At 49.6% G+C, this 18,224-nt stretch overlaps 1 protein-coding gene and 1 long non-coding RNA gene across 3 annotated transcripts in view; one reads left to right on the top strand and one right to left on the bottom strand.

The window, feature by feature from the left end:
• The window catches only part of LOC106994592 (uncharacterized), a 32,879-nt gene extending 30,161 nt beyond the window's left edge, over nucleotides 1-2,718 (bottom strand). The window contains exons 1-2 of the long non-coding RNA XR_013408188.1: nucleotides 2,300-2,718; nucleotides 1,660-1,769 (exon numbers count right to left, since the gene is read on the bottom strand). This is a non-coding gene — a long non-coding RNA (uncharacterized LOC106994592). The remainder of the gene's footprint in view (nucleotides 1-1,659; nucleotides 1,770-2,299) is intronic.
• Nucleotides 2,719-3,214: 496 nt separating this feature from the next.
• Nucleotides 3,215-14,821, top strand: RBFA (ribosome binding factor A). Of its 2 annotated transcripts, XM_001089856.5 has the most exons (7): nucleotides 3,215-3,407; nucleotides 5,392-5,434; nucleotides 6,062-6,238; nucleotides 7,211-7,323; nucleotides 10,547-10,631; nucleotides 12,626-12,699; nucleotides 14,191-14,821. In XM_001089856.5, the coding sequence occupies exons 1-7, from the start codon at nucleotides 3,250-3,252 to the stop codon at nucleotides 14,570-14,572; spliced, it is 1,032 nt and encodes a 343-aa protein (XP_001089856.3). In that variant the 5' UTR covers nucleotides 3,215-3,249; the 3' UTR covers nucleotides 14,573-14,821. The 2 variants fall into 2 exon arrangements, with proteins under 2 accessions (XP_001089856.3, XP_028693740.1); XM_028837907.2 differs by lacking the exon at nucleotides 10,547-10,631.
• The last annotated feature ends 3,403 nt before the right edge of the window (nucleotides 14,822-18,224 follow it).

Here is an 18,224-nt window from a genome sequence, read left to right as displayed (position 1 = left end):
GAAAAGTTTTTCAATGGAAAGGACCAGCTCATTAGCTCTCACTTTAGCATTTCCCCAATTAAAAGTGGTGACCATGCCCCAAACAATGGCCTTTTCAAAATGGAATAATGCAAACTTGGGATGGATTTATCTGGTTCACCCCTTCGTTTGGCCAACCCAGCCAAAATGCTCCTTTTTGCTGGTAGCAAAGAAATCCCACCCAAGACCTGTGGCCAAACAGTAGGAAGAGATATGTGGTGGACAGCAGGAGAAATGTTGTGACTACATTACCATATTACGAGACACTGCCTAGCATACCACCGACTGGGTGCAGCAACCAAGTATTTACTGGCTAGCTCCAAATGGGACATATTGGCTATCTGGCACTAATTTATGGCCGTGGTCACCTCCAGGGTGGTTGAGACGATGCTCCCTAGGTTATGCTTGGGCACAAGGATGAGTAATGCAGACCCTGCCAAAAACAGCAAACCTTTTTCATTTACAATCTCACTGGACACATTCAGTATTCCAACAGTATGATCATTTAACTTCAAGCTTTGTACCACAGATCGCTATTGAAGATGTTATATGGGATACAGAAGCCTTAACAAATTGCACCCAAAAGGCCCTAAACGATGGGGTCATGCTTATGAGGAAAGCTGTGCTGCAAAATCATATGGCTTTAGATATGTTTAACAGCAGCACAAGGGGGCACATGCACCATCATAACAACGGAATGTTGTGTGTATATTCCAGATATCGAAGAACATAACCCGGCTTATGACTGATGTGAAAACCCAGATAATCAACCTGTCAGATCCAAAACCCTCACTGATTGGTTGAGTAGTTGGTTTGGATTCTGGGGAACTTGGTACTTATAAGAATAATTTCTGATCTGTCCTGTTTTTGCTTATAATGTTGTTACGGTATATGTTTGCAAATAAGCCCACGTGTAGCTGAAAGGGCTAGGATAATGATTGCCCAGAGAATTGCTGTAGTTGAGGAGGTAGTAATATAGCCTGACCCAGCTTCCAGTTTTGCCCTCCTTTTGTTGCTATAGGTCTGGCCTAGGTCCCTATACATTTTTCTTTTTTTCCTCTTTCTTTTTTCCTTTTCTCTCTGTTTTTTATCTTCGTGGGATGTGACCTCCTAGGAATGAGCATTCCTAGTGATGTAGGACCTGAACTTCTAGGAATAAACCATCCTAGCAACGACAAACCAGCAGGTGGGAAAAAAGGAGGAAGCAACAACCTGAGGCCAGAAACCCAATTCGTTTTTAAAATGCTTTTCTCCAAAAGATTTTAAAGAAAAAAAGGGGGGAAATGTGAAAGGAAATTAAATTTTGGGACCCCAAACTCATTTAGCCAAAGGGAAAAGTCAAGCTGGGAACTGGGTCACGCAAACCTACCTGCCTCCTCCTTTTGGTTCCTAAATAAGATGGCTACAAGATGAAAGGCTACACGCCTCCCCCATATTTTGCCCACAAGGAGATTCCTGGTGAGCTGTTCAAATTTCACCATGGTGGCCGGGCGCTGTGGCTCACGCCTGTAATCCCAGCACTTTGGCAGGCCGGGGCGGGTGGATCACTTGAGATCAGGAGTTTGAGACCAGCTTGGCCAACATGGGGAAACCCCGTCTCTACTAAAAACACAAATATTAGCAGGGTGTGGTGGCACTCACCTGGAATCCCAGCTACTCAGGAGGCTGAGGCAGGAGAACTGTTTGAACCCGGAAGGTGGAGGTTGCAGTGAGCGGACATCACGCCCTCCAGCCTGGGCGACAGAGGGAGACTCCATTTCAAAAAAATAAAAACAAAAATAAAACGTAACCATGGCAATGCAAATTGATAGCTTATTTTTACAGGTGCAGTCACCCTAGCCCATCTGATTGTTCCCCTACCCCACTTTGTCTGCGTTATCTTACGTAAAATGCAGATTCCCCACATTTCTCCTCTGCCCCCTTTTGTTTGTGAAAAATCTATGCTTCTCAATACTCCGCCCTTTCCCCTTTAAATCTGAAGCCCTCAAAATCTTATCTTTGGAGAAAGGCATAGACGTGTCTCCTGGGTGCATCCTTAACTTTGGCAAATAAATCTCCTAAAATGATTAGAGGCTTGTCTTGTCGTTTTCTTCCATTGACAATATATACACACATACATACAATAGATACACACATACACGTACATACATACACACATACGCACACATACACATGCACACCTCCACACGCGCCCACACATACACGCAGACGTGTCTCACACCACAGCAGACGCCTCGGGACGTCACGGCCCACACATCCCCAACGCTGCGGTCGCGCTCACTTCTCTGTCCACACCCGCGGGGAGCAGCTTCCCCGCTAGGCCACGCTGACTCCGGGGAAGCGGGCGGGGCGAAACCACTTCTGGGGAGGACGCCCAATCTGGGGTTTTTCTCTGGGTGCCCGGGGAGGAGGCGGCGCAGGAGCAAAGACCTGGAGGGCCCAGGGGCGGAAACATGGACGCCTCGCAGCCTCCCGCCGACAGCGGCCCTGCCCAGGTCTCCAGGCTTCGATGCCTTCGTTGCTTTGTGCAGAGAACCCGACTACGTCAGTTCCCAGCATTTAAACAAAACGCGTTCCCTAGCTCCGCAGTGCCAGGAAACCCAGCGGTTCCCGCGCTTCCCCACGGCGCACACCCTCCGCGCCGCCCTTGAGGCCTCCCCACGCCCCGCTCCCGCCGGCCCCGCCTCGCGCCCCGCCCCCTTTGCCGCCCGCCCCCTGTCTCCCGTCTAGCACTTGTCGCCCCGCCCCACGCCGTCCCCCGCCCGCACACTGCCCACCTGGGGTTGTCTTCACGCCCCCCGACACGCCGCCCGCCTCGCTCCGGTGGTCGCCCACCTCACGCAGTCCTTCTCGCTTCAGTCTTCGCCCCGCCCATTCACCGCCCGCCTCGCGTCCGTCTTCGCCCCGCCCACCTGCCGCCCGCCTCCGGCCTTCGCCCCGCCCACCTACCGCCAGCCTCCGGCCTTCGCCCCTCCGCCGCCGTAGCCCCGCCCGCCATGTACCCAGGCTTCACCCCGCCCCGGGCTGTGGCCCCGCCCACACGCCGTCTACTTCGCGTCTGTCCTCGCCCTGCCCTGCGCCATCGCCCCGCCCACACGCCGCCTGCCCGGCGTATGTCGTCCTTGCGCTCCGCGCCGTCGCCCCGCCCACACGCCGCCAGCCTCGCGTCTGTCGTCGCTCCGCGCCTGCGCCCGTTGTCTCCCTGGTTGCGCCGGGTCTTCGCGCCGCGCCATGTGGGCTGTGGCGGGCGGGCTGTGGGGCTCCCGCGCGGGTCTCCGGGGCCTGCTCCGTAGCCGGGATGCTGCACTCCTTCCGGGCTGCGCGCGGGGAGTGCACGGCTCTGCTGTCTTCTGCAAGAACTGGCTCAAGAAATTTGCCTCGAAAACCAAGTAATGCGGCGGGGTTTGGTGTCCTCGGGCGCGGTGTTCCCTGGGGGGCGGTGTCCCCGGGTTGCGGTGTCCGCCCACCCGCGTTCTTGCGCCCACGCGGCTTGGGTCGCCAGTTCCTGACTCCTGGGGTCTGCAGCAGTTCAGCTCTCACTGTCAACATTCGCAGTTTTTCTGTTCGTGGACGTGTGTCGGGTTAAAAAAACAAAGTGACAATGTGTGTTTATTTTTATTCTTGTCACCGGACGTATTTTTCAGGAGATTAGTTTCAGGAAATGAGGAAAAATGAAAAAATATAAGAATTTCGTTGCTAATGTTGACTTTCTGTGTGGAGTTAATTTGAAGACTAAAGCTTGTCATGGTAATTAGTATGTTTAAATGATGAAAGATAAGTACAATAAAATATAATGGCTTTTCACGCTGCTTTTAGTTCTTCTAAGTATGGTAGATGGGTGTATGTTTTCTACTTTAATACACTACTTTTAAGACAGTTTTAGACCCTGCAGAAAATTGCAAAAATAGTACCGAGATCATGTGTCCTGGCACCCAGCTCCCCCTGTATTAACGTCGGACTTTAGCTTCTCCAGCCGATATTGATAGATTGTTGCTAACTGAAGCCTGTACTTTATTCACTTTTCCTTGGTTCTGCGTGCCGTCCCTTGCTGTCCCAGGTCCCCACCCAAGGTCCACGTTACATTGAATTGTCTTGTTTCCTTAGGCTGGAGTAGTGTCCCAGACTGTCCCTGTTTTTGATGGCTGTGCCAGTTTGGAGGGGTACTGGTCAGGTGCTTTGCAGGATGCCCCTCTGTTGGAATGTGCCTGTTTTTTTTAATGCTTAGATGTGGATTATGGATTTTGGGGAGGAAGACTGGAGGTAAAGGCCATTCTCATCGCACCGTATCCAGGGTCCACGTTGGCCGTGATCCCCTGCGTGAGGTGCTTGCCAGGTTTCTCTACCTTAAAGTTACTCTTTTTGCCCCCTTACTGTACTCTAGGAGAACGTCGCTGTGTGCAGCCCATGCCTAAGGAGTGGGGAATTTTGTCCTAAGTGATTTGCATTCTGCAGAGAGGATGTGTCTCTTCACCCCATTTATTAATTAATTCATATCACCAAGAACTCGTGGGTTATAATCCTGTGTTACTTAGTTTTGTTCAAATGTTTCCAGCTCTGGCCCTTAGCAGCTCTCTAAGCTCCTATGTGCTGTTACCATACCCTTGTCATTATGGCATTTTGCTGGGTTTTTGTGTGTGTTAAACACTTACCTGCTTTCTGGCACTACAAGATGCTCCAGGCTCATCTTGTGTGTTTCCTACCGCAGCCCTAAAATCAGCCATTTCTCCAAGGAGCCCTCGTTCCTTTTATTGGAGAGAGAGATTAGAAACCATGGGTGCTGGGTGTGTTCATTGCTTCTGGGGTGTCTGTCTTTAGGCCATCTCGTCTGATGAAAGGATATATGTGTTCCTGTTCACCCTCGTGTAAATATGCACCTATAAACATTTTTATGTATAACCATCTGTCTCCAACTCCAGAACCTACTGTGTGGATCATTCTAGCCTCCCCTCCTTGCTTATCTGTAAGTCCCACTCCAGTAGTGAGCGTGACTGCCACCTTTCATTTGCTTAATTGTTCAGTCTCAGTCTATGCCTGTGACAGCATCCGAATCCTTTACCTGAACTTCCATGGGAAACGTCTTGATCAATTAGAGTACAGTGTTTCTGTGCAGTTTGGTGGGTGTCTTTCCCTCAAACCTTGGGACTAGAAGTAGAATTTAGGTGAGAATATGAGGTTGAATTAAAACCATCTTCAGCCTCTTCCCCACAACCCATGTTGTTGTCAATTAAATACTGAAATTTTTTAAGATGGACAGTAACATAACGTCTAAGTTTAGCCCCTTACAAACAGTTATGGTATCATAACCTCTTAAATTAGCTTATGTAACTTTTTGACTTTGCCATCACTAACATAATGCTTATTTTCTCCCCAAAGAAAAAAGTTTTGGTATGAAGGTCCTTCCTTGGGCTCTCACTTGGTGAGTATAAACCATGAGCCACTTTATAATCTTGATGGGAGTGAAGGTTTAAAAGTTGGCAAAATTCTCACCTGGAGGTCTTTCCGTTTCTGTATTGGAGGGGACAGTGTCTGTGTGGATGCGACTGCATGCCATTGGCAACATGGAGTTTTTACCTTTTCCAAAAAAAAAAAAAAGTACCGACATTAATGTTCTCCAGAAAGTCGTATCTTTTATCAAATTATAATATGGTAGTATCCATTTAGTTTTTAGTGTGTGTACCATAGAAGTTTATGCAATATATGGCTCCCATTCTGAAAAATAAATACATCACTTATACTAAAAATTACTGAATTATTCCCTTTGGCAGGGTGAACTTTATGGTATGTGAATTATATCTCAACAAAAACTTTTTTTGAGAAAATATTTACTTGCAGTACTTTTAATCTTGGAGGGTTACCAGGTAAAAATCTAAAAGGATCCCGGTTTATCCAACTTTATCTTAATGAAAGCTGAGGCAGCTAAGAGTGATAGCCGCTCATCCAGCTGAGAGGCTGCCCGTCCAGCCCTCCCCAGCCCCTGTCGTGTGAGTTGGTGAGTTTGGAGTTGTAACGCTGACCTTGGGGTGTGCTCTTGTTCTTGATGGAGACTTACAAACCATCCAAGTTGGAATTCCTCATGAAGACCACCTCAAAGAAAACCAGGAAGGAAGACCATGTGCGCGTGAGGGCCCTGAACGGTCTCCTCTATAAGGCACTGACAGACCTGCTGTGCACCCCGGAAGTGAGTCAGGAGCTGTATGACCTTAACGTGGAGCTTTCCAAGGTAGGCTACGTGGCTAAAGAGAAGAAATGGGTTGAGACAGCAGGCCTGGCACTCACTTTACCTGGCCCAGTCTTGCCTGACAATTGAAAAAAGACGCTTTAGGCTGGGCGCGGTGGCGCACGCCTGTAATCCCAGCACTTTGGGAGGCCTAGACGGGTGGATCATGAGGTCAGGAGATTAAGACCATCCTGGCTAATACAGTAAAACCCCGTCTCTACTAAGAATACAAAAAATTAGCCCGGCGTGGTGGCGGCACCTGTAGTCCCAGTTACTCGGGAGGCTGAGGCTTGAACCCGGGAGGCGGAGGTTGCTGTGAGCCGAGACCGCGCCACTGCACTCCAGCCTGGGCGACAGAGCGAGACTCCATCTCAAAAAAAAAAAAAAAGCCACTGAGCACTTACAAAGTCTTAGTTCTGGGTTGCAGAGGTGATACTCAGTCTGGTCATTGGAGCCCTGAAGACAGATGGTGGGTGTCTGCTGTGCAGAGGCAGATGTCTCACTGGAAGGCGGGAGTCCTGTGACCATCAGCACCTGGCATGTTGTCAGATAGTAGTAGGTCTAAGCCTGCCTTGGGAAGAGGATGCGTCTGCCTGTACCTCAGTACAGAGGTACAGGCGATGACTTCCTCTGGCCCACTCTGAGTTGTGAGGAGAAAAGGCAGCATCAAGCATTTTTGATTAGCGTCCCAGGGCAAGTGGCTGTGAGGCAAGTGTGGGGTCAGGATTCCGGTTTGGTTCTGCAAACCAGGTGGTTTGGTTTGCAGGACCTGGTGAAGCGGGGAGGGAGGTTTTGGGTTCTGGGGCCCTACTTCACATGGGGGCGTGTGCGGCAGCAGGTGGTGGCCTCCAGCAATGTGCCAGAGCCCTGGCTTGGGTGGGAGGGGCGTCCGCAGCTGTGGTTTTCATCTCCTGGATGTTGTTTGTCTTGAAAACCCATGAAAACTAGAGTGACCTGTGCGGGGTGGGGTCTCAGGTTTCCCTGACTCCAGACTTCTCAGCCTGCCGAGTGTACTGGAAGACAACGCTCTCTGCCGAGCAGAACGCACACATGGAGGCTGTCCTGCAGAGAAGTGCCGCGTCCATGAGGTGACGACCTTTGCTTTCTGAATGTACTTGCTTTTTGCTCACACCCTCCGTGTCTCAGCTGTTTCTCTTGTAGGTGAACTTTAACTTTTCGTTGAGTATTTTTTCTTTTAAAGAAAATTTTGGAAGCATTTTCTTGAAGTTCATAGTATAATTTCCTTTCTCATATAAGCTGTAATGTAGGTTAGCATTTCTCAAAGTGTGCCAGGATCCCTAGGGATCTGGAGATCCTGTCAGGGAGTTCATTAGGGTGAGACGTTGTTTCACCTCTCCTGCTGTGTTGACATTTGCCCTGAGGATGCAGGAACCGTGAGGGAAGACTGCTGGTGCCATGCTGCCAGCCAGGGCAGTGGGGCGCCACGCCACAAGCCTAGAGTAAAAGACGATGTCACTTTTACTTAAGAATATCCCAGATGAGACTCGACACGGTGCCTCTCACCTGTAATCCCCGCAGCTCGGGATGCCGAGGCGGGAGGATCCCTTGAGGCCAGGAGTTCAGGACCAGTTTGGGCAAGATGGCGAGACCCCGTTCCTACAAAAAATTAAAAAGTTAACCAGGCACAGTGGCAGCACACACATGTAGTCCCACCTACTCGGGAGGCTGAGGTGGGAAGTATCCCCTGGATTCCTGTCACCCCAGGAATTTGTGGTGGCAGGAGGATCACTGGAGCCCAGGAGGTGGAGGTTGCAGTGAGCCATGAGAAGGTACCTGCTTTCCAGCCTGGACAGTGGAGCAAGACCCTGTTTCTCCAAGAAAAATTAAAATCCGAGACAGTTTGTAAAACATTATTAATTGTATTAAATCTTGACCCTTGAGCATGTCTTTTAAATATTTTTTGTAATGGGAAGTACATGTACGTGACTTGCTGTCTGGAGAGTGCTGAACAGAAAAACGTAGTGAGCACACCGTTCAGTTTGGGTGTCTGTCAGACATTCCTTCAGAAATGAGTGAGTGAATCCACCACTCCAGAGCCAACAACGGACCATATCTGTTGCCAGTGATACAGTTGAAGCTTTCAAGTGAAAATCAGAATTTTAGGGAACTTGTATTCACCACTGTGAGCCTGACAACGTCTAGGTACTTGAGACTCCTCTGATGAGATTGACAGCCACCGACCTTAAGAAACGTGCTGTCGTGTGGTAAACCGTGTCAACGCTTTTAAAATCTGCATAACTAGGTGAACTGTTGTTTTCCAAATGACCAGTGCACGAGGTTACAAAACCGCACGCGGAGAGGTAGATTCACAGTGTGAGCCCGATGGTGAGTTTTAATGTAGCAGAGCGCGACAGGTTCGTTGGTGTGGTTTCAGATTCCTCATTGCAGCTGTTTATATATTTATTTATTTGAGATGGAGTCTTGCTGTGTTGCCCAGGCTGGAGGGCAGTGGAGTGATAGTGGCTCACTGCAACCTCTGCCTCCTGGGTTCAAACGATTATCATGCCTCAGCCTCCTGAGTAGCTGGGATTACAGACGCCCACCATCATGCCCAGCTAATCTTTGTGTTTTTAGTAGAGATGAGGTTTCATTATGTTGGCCAGGCTGGAACAACTGACCTTTAATAAAGTACTTTTGTTGAATTTTTGTGACAAAGAAGATCCATACTTTTCTCAGAGCTGTTAAATTCTCTCTTTCCCAACACATATCTGGGAGGCCTGATTTTTTTTTTTGTTTTGCTTTTTTTGAGACAGGATCTCATTCTGTCTCCAGGCTGGAGTGCAGGGGCACAGTCTTGGCTCACTGCAGCCTCAACCTCCCAGGCTCAAGCGATCTTCCTGCCTCAGCCTCCCATACAGCGGGAGCACAGGTGCGCGCCACCATGCTTGGCTCATTTTGTATTTTTTGTAGAGATGGGCTCTCCCTATGTTGCCTAGGCTGGTCTCCAACTCCTGGGCTTAAGCGATCCTCTGGCCTGAGCTTCCCAAAGTGCTGAGATTACAGGCATGAGCTACTGTGCTGGCTCTTCTTGTATTTCAGTGAGAGGAGGGACAGAGTGCAGAAACAGCAATGAGATCCCAGCTGTCTTCCGTGAAGCTGGCCTTGGAGAATGTGCAAATATGTAAACAATGCCATGCTTCTCATTGATTTTGTGGGGGGAATATATACTTTCTGTTTTTGTTAAAAATGTCTATGTAAGCATTTAGTGGGTTTTTAAGCGACTTTAAAAGGACATAGCTTTTAGATTTCTCAGTTTTAGTTTCTAGTATGGTAAATATTGGTAGATAGAACCCACATAGCTAACGGCTCTTTGGGATCTTCAGTAATTTTTAAGACTGTAAAGGATCCTGGGACCAACAATTTTGGGAATTGCTGAGCTGGGTGATGATAAAGAAATTATTCAGTTTCCTCCTCAGTTTAAAAAGTGCAGAAATCCAGCTCACTGACCAGCAATCTCAGAACTGGAATTCCTCCTTTCTGCCTCACTTCTCATTATGCCCCATGTTTAGGGTGGGGACAGACGTAGACAAGGTGGCCACGTGTGGGCTTCGTTCCAGGCACCCTGCCTGGCTTCCCTGCATCGTTACCATGCATGATGATGCCCAGGGCTCTGTGAAACTGCATATCAGAGAACGTTCATTTCATTTCTTACTGTTTAACAAAACCAAGAAAATGGAGATTATTGACAAGTGTTGAGACAGCATTGTTTTCCGATTTTTACGTATCAGAAAATTCAGTTGAGCTGAATGTCGCTCTTCCCAACTCCTGTGGGTCACCCAAGATTTAGGGTCAAGGTTTTCCATAGCTGTGTACCAAAGGTCTGTGGTCACGGCTTTCACTGGTTATATGTGCCGTGCCTACATTGGCCTTAGGTCTGTATTATGTAATGTGCGTGATACAAATATCACTTCTGTGTCTAATATCTGGGAACCTGAGGGTCGTGTCGTGCCAGGGCGTGTCCACTGAGCGTGGGAGGACAGGCTGTTAGTGCACAGACGCTGGAGCCCACGGCCATGGTGATGAGTTCAGGTCGGGTGATTTATACAGATCTCACAAGTTGCATTGAGAAAAGTAAAGGAAATTGCAGTTAGGATGCATTTTGCATCCTTTTGTGATGTGGTAGTTGTGGCTGAAGATGACTCTTCTGGGCTGCCGTTTTCATTTCTGAGTAATACACTAAATCTCACTCCTGCCTCTTAGTGACATCTTGAATCTTGTGTTCAGCACCGTCACACCTCTCCACTGAGCGTCACGGCACAGCTGTGAGGCTCTGTGCATTCTCTCTCCCAGGCACCTCCTGATGTCCCAGCAGACCGTGAGGAATGTGCCACCTATAGTGTTTGTTAAAGACAAGAAAAGTGCAGCTCTCGCTGAGGTAAGGTTTCAAAAAAACTTTTTAAACTTTTAAAATTTTTATTTTTTTTATTGGAGACAGGGTCTTGCTGTATTGTCCAGGCTAGTCTTCAACTCCTGGCCTGAAGTGATCCTTCTGCCTCGGCCTCCCAAAGTGGTGGGATTTATAGGTGTGAGCCACCGGGCCCAGGTAATAATTAACTTTTTATAACATAAATGCTTATATGAATAAAATTTTAAATTTAAATTTTAAATCCTGAAAAGATAATGCACAGTTAAAAAAGAGAAGAGGCGGGGTGCAGTGGCTCAAGCCTGTAATCTCAGCACTTTGGGAGGCCGAGGCAGGTGGATCACGAGGTCAGGAGTTTGAGACTAGCCTGGCCAATTCAGCAAAACCCCGTCTCTACTAAAAATACAAAAAAATTAGCCGGTCATAGTGGCGCGTGCCTGTAGTCTCAGCCGCGCGGGAGGCCGAGGCAGAAGAGTCGATTGAACTGGGGAGGCGGAGGTTGCAGTGAGCCGAGATTGCACCACTGCACTCCAGCCTGGGCGACAGAGTGAGAGACTCCGTGTCAAAAAAAAAAAAAAAAAAAAAAAAAGGGAAGAAACCATTGAGAAGGGAACAAATGAAAAGTCATGAAAGAAGGGTGCAAATGAAAAGCCTTTCCCTTGCTCCTGTGCCGCTGTTCCCAGCCCAGGTCCCCAGAGGTAATTGCTCTTTCCGGTTTTAATTTTTTAATGCTTATCACTGTAGCTCTAACTAGGGTATAAATTTCACACGGCCAGAGTTTCCCTCCCACGCCTGTCTCTCCCTCCCACCTCTCAACATGGATCAGTCCACTCTCGTTTCACACCATCAGGGCTTATGAGACTTAGGTCTGTCCTATAACTGTAAGTGCTTTTATCATTTTCCTTGCTTTAGAGATGGTTTAGCTATAAAGATTAAAAACACGTAAATATATACTTCCCTGGGTGGTGGTTATCTGGTAGTTATTAAGGTATGTTATACCTTCAAAAACTCCGTCAAAAATCAGCGAGTAGCGTTTGCAGTATTATAGGTAACTGTTATTCAGTATAGGACAGACAGTATTTGGATCCCCAGAAGAAAAAGATGCAGTTTGACATTTTTGGTTTTTATTAATCAGTGTATAGGTAACACTAAAAACTTTGTACAAGTAATAAGCTTGACAGATATGTGATTTCCCTTGCTAGCAAAAGAAGCGAGGGAGTGACGTTATAGTCCCTGCTGTAAGGAATCAAGGACAGTGCTGCGAGGGCATCAGCAAGGCATTCCCTGGAGAGGACGTGCCAGTCTCTGAGCTCAGCACCGCAGGCTCCTGTCTCTGGGAGGGAGGTCCCATCAGGTGTTGCGGGTTCACTTCCAGAATAGTCACTGGACAGGGGAGGGTGCATGCTGTGCTTGGAGCAGGATGAGGACACCCCCAGAGGCCGGGGACAGGCAGGCCAGGGTTCGGGTGGAATGCAGCGTCCAGCAGGGCTTGTGGGCCATTGCCATGGTGTGGATGGCATCCCATGAGCCTGGCTGAGGAGCAGTTTTCTCTTGTAGTTTAGGCTCCTGGCTTTGTGACTGTCCCCATCATCTTTTACCTTGTCTTGCTTGGAGGCTTTTCTCCCCCCAAGCACACAAATTCTGTGGCAAAACTGAAGCATTTTGCAAAACTACCTTGGAAACCAGATAATGGTTAGTTATTTAATTCAACTAATGCTTAACTGGTTTCTTCATAAATTTGACTAACATTTACAAGTCTAAAATGTAGTTTTTAAAAAGCCTCACTTTGTTATCGGAGAAAACGTGTTATGTAAAAGTAACAGTAAGGTATTTGAAAGCACAGGCTACTGAACAGATCCTCGTATTTGGGAAGACTCAATAGAAGAAATTGTGCAAAGTCTGATCAAAAGCTCTGCAGTTAACAACACTGGTGTTACATGGAGCCCGGCTGTAAGTACGGCGGTGGGGATGTGGCTAACTGGTTTACCCTCTGCGTTCCTCTGTAGCTTGACAAGTTACTGGCAGTCGCAGACTTTGGACCCCGGGATGAAAGAGACGACTTTGTACAAAATGATTTCAGGTGATGCATGTGGACGTATGTTTTGATTCCCTGGGGTGGATTCCTGGGTGTGGAATTGCCGTTTCCCCAGCAGCTGCACAGCTCCACGTCCCTAGTAGCCTGATGGACCCCGTGGCACTTGCCCGCAGGGCTGGCAGCCCATATTCATAGACCTGTGCTGTGGCCTGGCCACGTTTACACAGTGGGGGCCTCGGGCTACCAGAGGTGTCTGCTATAACTCCTTCAGTGAGGAGAGGGCCTCTTGTCCTCTTCATTCGTTCAACATGTTGTTATTGAGTGCCCCCTGTATGCCAGGCCCTGGTCTAGCATTTAGGATGCAGCTGTCTTTGGAACCTGCCTTTCACTAGGGGAAGCTGACGGGAAGCAGTAAACATCATAGATGGGTCAGTCGTGTGTGAGGAGGGAGGTAGAGGGAGGTGGGGCTTGGGAGAGCAGGTTGGGGGCACAGAAGTTTGGCCTGTGCATGTGCACACACATATACATCTTTTCCAAACTTGTAGTGCCTGACAGAGCCTGCGGGTGCTGGGATGTTTGTGGAGGGCCCCATTGCAAGCATGCAGCTGCTAGAGCAGGTCTTGCCTGTGGGCCTTAGACAGCAGCGTCAACATCGCCTGGGCACCTGCCAGAGTTAGGTTTAACCAGCCTGCCAGGCACATCCCTGAGCTGGAAGCAAAGCTCCATGCTGTAGCAGGCCTGGCCTGATTGGGTCAGCAAGGGGCAGTGTGGGGGTGGCAGGTCAGGGAGCTGAGCCCAGGGTTTGGAGACTTTCCAGAGTGGAGCCTTGGATGATACAGGGGCCGTGACATGGCCTTGATTAGGTGCTGTTCACCAAGAATAGACTCTTCATGAAGGCTAATAAGTGGCAGATCTGATAGACCTCACCTGTAATTCTACTAGTTTAACTGGCCCGAGGCCCTGGCCATGCTTAGAGAAAGCAGTTGCAAATGCATTTTTTTTTATTTCTCGAGACAGAGTCTCAGTCTGTTGCCCAGGCTGGAGTACAGTGGCGTGATCTTGGCTCACTGCAACCTCTGCCTCTTGGGTTCAGGCGATTCTGCTGCCTCAGCCTCCCGAATAGCTGGGATTACAGGTGCCTGCTACCACGCCCAGCTAATTTTTGTATTTTTAGTGAAGACGGGGTTTCACCATGTTGGCCAGGCGGGTCTTGAACTCCTGACCTCGTGATCTGCCCACCTCAGCCTCCCAAAGTGCTGGGATTACAGATGTGAGCCACCGTGCCCGGCGCAAATGCATTTATTGCGTACAGGATGGTGCATCTAGACTGTGCTGGCCAAATGCTTCTGATGCTGGAGAACGTTGAAACCACAGCCCACCTTCCTTCACTCCTGTCTCCAGTTACCCTCAGACAGATGTTGGGAGGGTTCTCAGGCGAGCAGACATAGGAAGTGTGATGTGCTGTTGTGGCGATGACACTGTGGATTGGGGGCTCCGTTTGTGCTTGGTGTGAAGGCTCCTCTTCTCCCTTCCCAGGGACGCCGATGCCCCGCAATCCTGTGGCACCACAGAGCCGGCCACGAGCTCCAGCGTGTGTGGTATCAATCATGAGGCGCTCAACAAGCAGATTATGGAGTACAAAAGGAGGAAAGATAAAGGGCTCGGGGGCCTGGTGTGGCAGGGGCATGCGGCTGAGCTGACAACGCAGATGAAAAAGGGAAGGAAGAGGGCCAGGCCCCGCCTGGAGCAGGACAGCTCCCTCAAGAGTTACCTGTCGGGCGAGGAGGTGGAAGATGACCCGGACCTCGTTGGTGCCCCGGAGTACGAATGCTACGCCCTGGACGCAGAGGAGTTGGAGGCAGAGAAAGGAGGTGGCACAACGGAGGATGGCCGCGGCTGCAATGCCAGCAGGGAGTAGATGGAGAGGCGTCAGCTCTGCCTGTCCCACGTTCGCAGGGAAAAGCATTGGCACGTGACGCAGCATGTGGCTTTGTTGAGGCAGTTGATGGAGTTAAAACCATCTGCTCTTCTGTTACGTCGACGTTTTCTAGCTTTTCCGTGTATCTAAACACAGTTTGCTACAGAAGTCACTGTTGTTTTTCCCATACACTGTGTGTAATGTAAAAAATAAATGGCCATCTTACCACAGATTCTCACAAAAAGAAAATGGTAAAATAGTGTCTCTGAGATGCTGGCGTGGCCACCTCCACCTGCAGAGCCCTGCCAGGTGCCAGTGAGTGCTTGGCCCGAGGGGTCAGGCCACAGCAGTGGCCGGGGTGAGAACTGAACCTGCAAACCTGGAGAGAGCAGAGGGTCCCCAGGGCCTCCCAACCCCCTGGAGCTGCTGAGTAGGCACTTGGACTTCGTCCGCGACTGGCCTCTTTAGCACGGCTTCCTGCAGCGGGTTCCACCTTCTGGTTCAGGCCAAGGTTGGGCAGAAAGTGAGTTGGCGGGTTTACTGGGGCTTCCTGGTGACCCTGGCTCTGGCCGTGGTTCCATCGCACCTGAAGTAGTAACACTTCCCCTGGTGCCTGTGGCCACCTAGTGTATTTTCTAATCCATCCCAATGTGCAGCAGACTTGGTCTTTGCCTTCTGAAGAGTGTGACTCGTTTATACTGAATTCTTTGTGTCACCTCTGACACAGGGATTTATCAGAGGAGAAAACACAGATTCTGTACCTCGTCAGCTACTATTTAGTTCGGCTTCCCTCTTAATGCCCCAGCCCCTGTCAGCTGTCAGGTTCTAAATTCAGAATTCTCTCGATTCTGTCAGGTTCTGCACTATGAGTCAGTGCCATCCCATCCACCGGCTTTCTGCCGGTGCAGCAGGGCTGTGAGAATCAAGACGGCACAGGGAAGGCATCTGTCCCAGCATTTGCACATGACAGGTGCCCATGGTGCAGGAGCAGAATCTGGAAGCAGCAGGGGCTTTAGGTGCTGTGCCCTGCCAGCCTCCTCCCCAAAAGGAGAAATGTCCTAGGGATGGCAGATCTGCAGCACTGAGCAGCCTGCCGTGCTGACCGCCGGATCCAGGCCACGTGCCGCAGACAGTGTCTGTGGGTGAGTGACGAGGCCACTACCCAGAAAGCTGCATGTGCACTGTGCGGAGGAACGACTGTAGGAGATGCTGCTGCAGGAAGCTGACTCCCTTGTCTTTCTTTTCATTTGTGCTCTGGGACTAAGCTGTTACAAGTCATCAAATGGCAGAAGCAAGATTTTTTTCAGATCTAGGAAATTATTTGTTTATACTCCACATCAGAATAGAGAGGCCACTGCCTAAGGCCAGTTAAACTAAGAAGGATGGATTTAAGACAATTTGTAAGGATAGATAAAATCCCACATGATGGTATGAGTAGGAGAGAGAGAAAAAAAGGGAGCCAGAAATTGGGCTACAAAGTGTCCACCACACATAAAGGCTCATGTTTCCATTACACCGTGAGCCAGATGTTTAGCTCTAGAGTTTCTGGTAGCCAGTTAAGAGGTGTCCAGTTAAGGGTTGTACGTGTCTGTGGTTAATCATCATGTAGGTCAGGATAATGAGGTGAAACTGCAGTGACCAACGGCACATCTCCCTGACTTCCAACAAGCAGTTTGCTGCTTACTCTTGCTGGGCGACCGTCATGGGCTGGGGTCAGGCCAAGGCCTTTTGTATCTGGTGTTACTGGAACGTGGCTGTGTGAATTCGTTTATGTGCAGGAGACCTCCCCATCCTGATGTGGGAAATGCATGGTGGTGATTTACGAGCACAACATCCTAAAAAACGTTTTTGTATTTCCCTAGCGAGATAACTTCAGGTTACAAGGCTCTGGTACTTGACCATGATGACTCCATGAGAAAACAGCAGAATGCCAGCTCTACACGGCACTGCGGGGCGGGGAACAGGGTCAGTGCTTGTGCCAGCGCCCGAGGGGCCATGTCAGCAGGATGCCAGCTCTGCAGGTACCTTCACGGCACTGCTGGGCGGGGAACAGGGCCAGTGCTTGTGCCAGCACCTGAGGGGGCCATGTCAGCAGAATGCCAGCTCTGCAGGTACCTCCACGGCACTGCCGGGCAGGGAACAGGGTCAGTGCTGTGCCAGCGCCTGAGGGGACCATGTGAGGCCTCACATTGCAGCACCACCCGTGGACGTCAGGCCCTGGAGCACCCAAACTGAAATGAAGACTCAAAATGAAGACTGAGCCAGGCACGCGCATGGGAGGCTGTGGTGGGAGGATTACTTGTGTTGAGACGCTTGGGGCCAGCCTGGGAAACATAGCAAGACCCTGTCTCTTAAGAAAAAAAAGGAGATTGACTCAAATAATAATAATAATGTATTAAAAGTGTACAAATAGCTCTTATTCGAAGATCTCAACAAAGACAAACCTATAATCTCATTTACATTTATATCACTTCTGAAAAGTATACACAGGTCTGCAGCTCCTTATCTGAAATCCTGGGGGTCTGGGCAGCATGCTGTATCAAAAACATTAATATTTATGCAGGTAAATACTGAGTGGCTTAATTAAAGAAGGCCCTTGAGGAAAAGGAGACAATGCTAAGAAGAATGGTGGTAAAAGCTACTGCGTGCCAGTGTGTGCCGGGTCCAGACACTGTTGGGCCTGTCTGTGCAGACTCACTCATCCTCACAGCCACCCTGTGAGGTGGGTACTGGCAACCCCATTCTATAGATGAAGTTGCCAGAGCTTGGAGGACTCAGGAACTTGGCCGAGGTGCTCAGGACTGGGACTGTCTGTCGTTATGATGAAGGTTCCAGTGTTCTCCACGCACTCCTTGGGGTCTGAGGCTCTATGGCATGGAGGAGACTGGTCACCCACTTCTTCCTTGCTAACCGAAATCCAGCTGGGCAGCAAATGTTCACGGATCTGGTAGACACAAGGTCCTCCCTCAAAGCAAAGGCATCAGGGAACCTCCATTCTTTCTCTTTTTGAGAGAGGGTTTTTTGTTTTGAGACAGGTCTGTTGCCCAGGCTGGAGTGTAGTGGCGTGATCATGGCTCACTGCAGCCTCAACCTCCCAGGCTCATGCCATCCTCCCACCTCAGGCTCCTGAGTTCTTGCCAACACCGGGTGTAGAAATGGGCACTTTGGCCTGTGAGAAGCGACTGCCGCTTTTCCTGCCTCTCAATACTTGCTTCAAGGTGTGCCAGCGAGGTGTGAGACGGCAGAGAAAGCCGGGCGTGGTGCCAGCGAGGTGTGAGATGGCAGAGAAAGCCGGGTGTGGTGCCAGCGAGGTGTGAGGCAGCAGAGAAAGCCAGGCCTGGTTCTAGTGAGGTGTGAGATGGCTTTTGCCGGGCCTGGTGCCAGTGAGGTGTGAGACGGCAGAGAAAGCTGGGCCTGGTGCCAGCGAGGTGGGAGACAATCTCCTGCCCCTTTTCTTCTCTTGAGTGGGATGATGAGGGTCTTCGTTGTTAACGATAAGTTCACTTAGTCCTTTTGTTAGTTGCAGGCAAAGCATCCTGACAGATAAAATCACTGAGAATTCCCCAATTCAAATCCAGATGTGGCAAGATGGGTATCAGGTTAACTCTACTAGACATTAACACCTCAGTGGTGGTGACTTTATCAGAGAACA

The sequence above is a fragment of the Macaca mulatta genome, chromosome 18, assembly GCF_049350105.2.
Source record: "Macaca mulatta isolate MMU2019108-1 chromosome 18, T2T-MMU8v2.0, whole genome shotgun sequence".
In the NCBI taxonomy this organism is placed as follows: domain Eukaryota; kingdom Metazoa; phylum Chordata; class Mammalia; order Primates; family Cercopithecidae; genus Macaca; species Macaca mulatta.
Note: the sequence above shows the minus strand (reverse complement) of the source record. Positions and strands in the feature narration are given on the sequence as shown.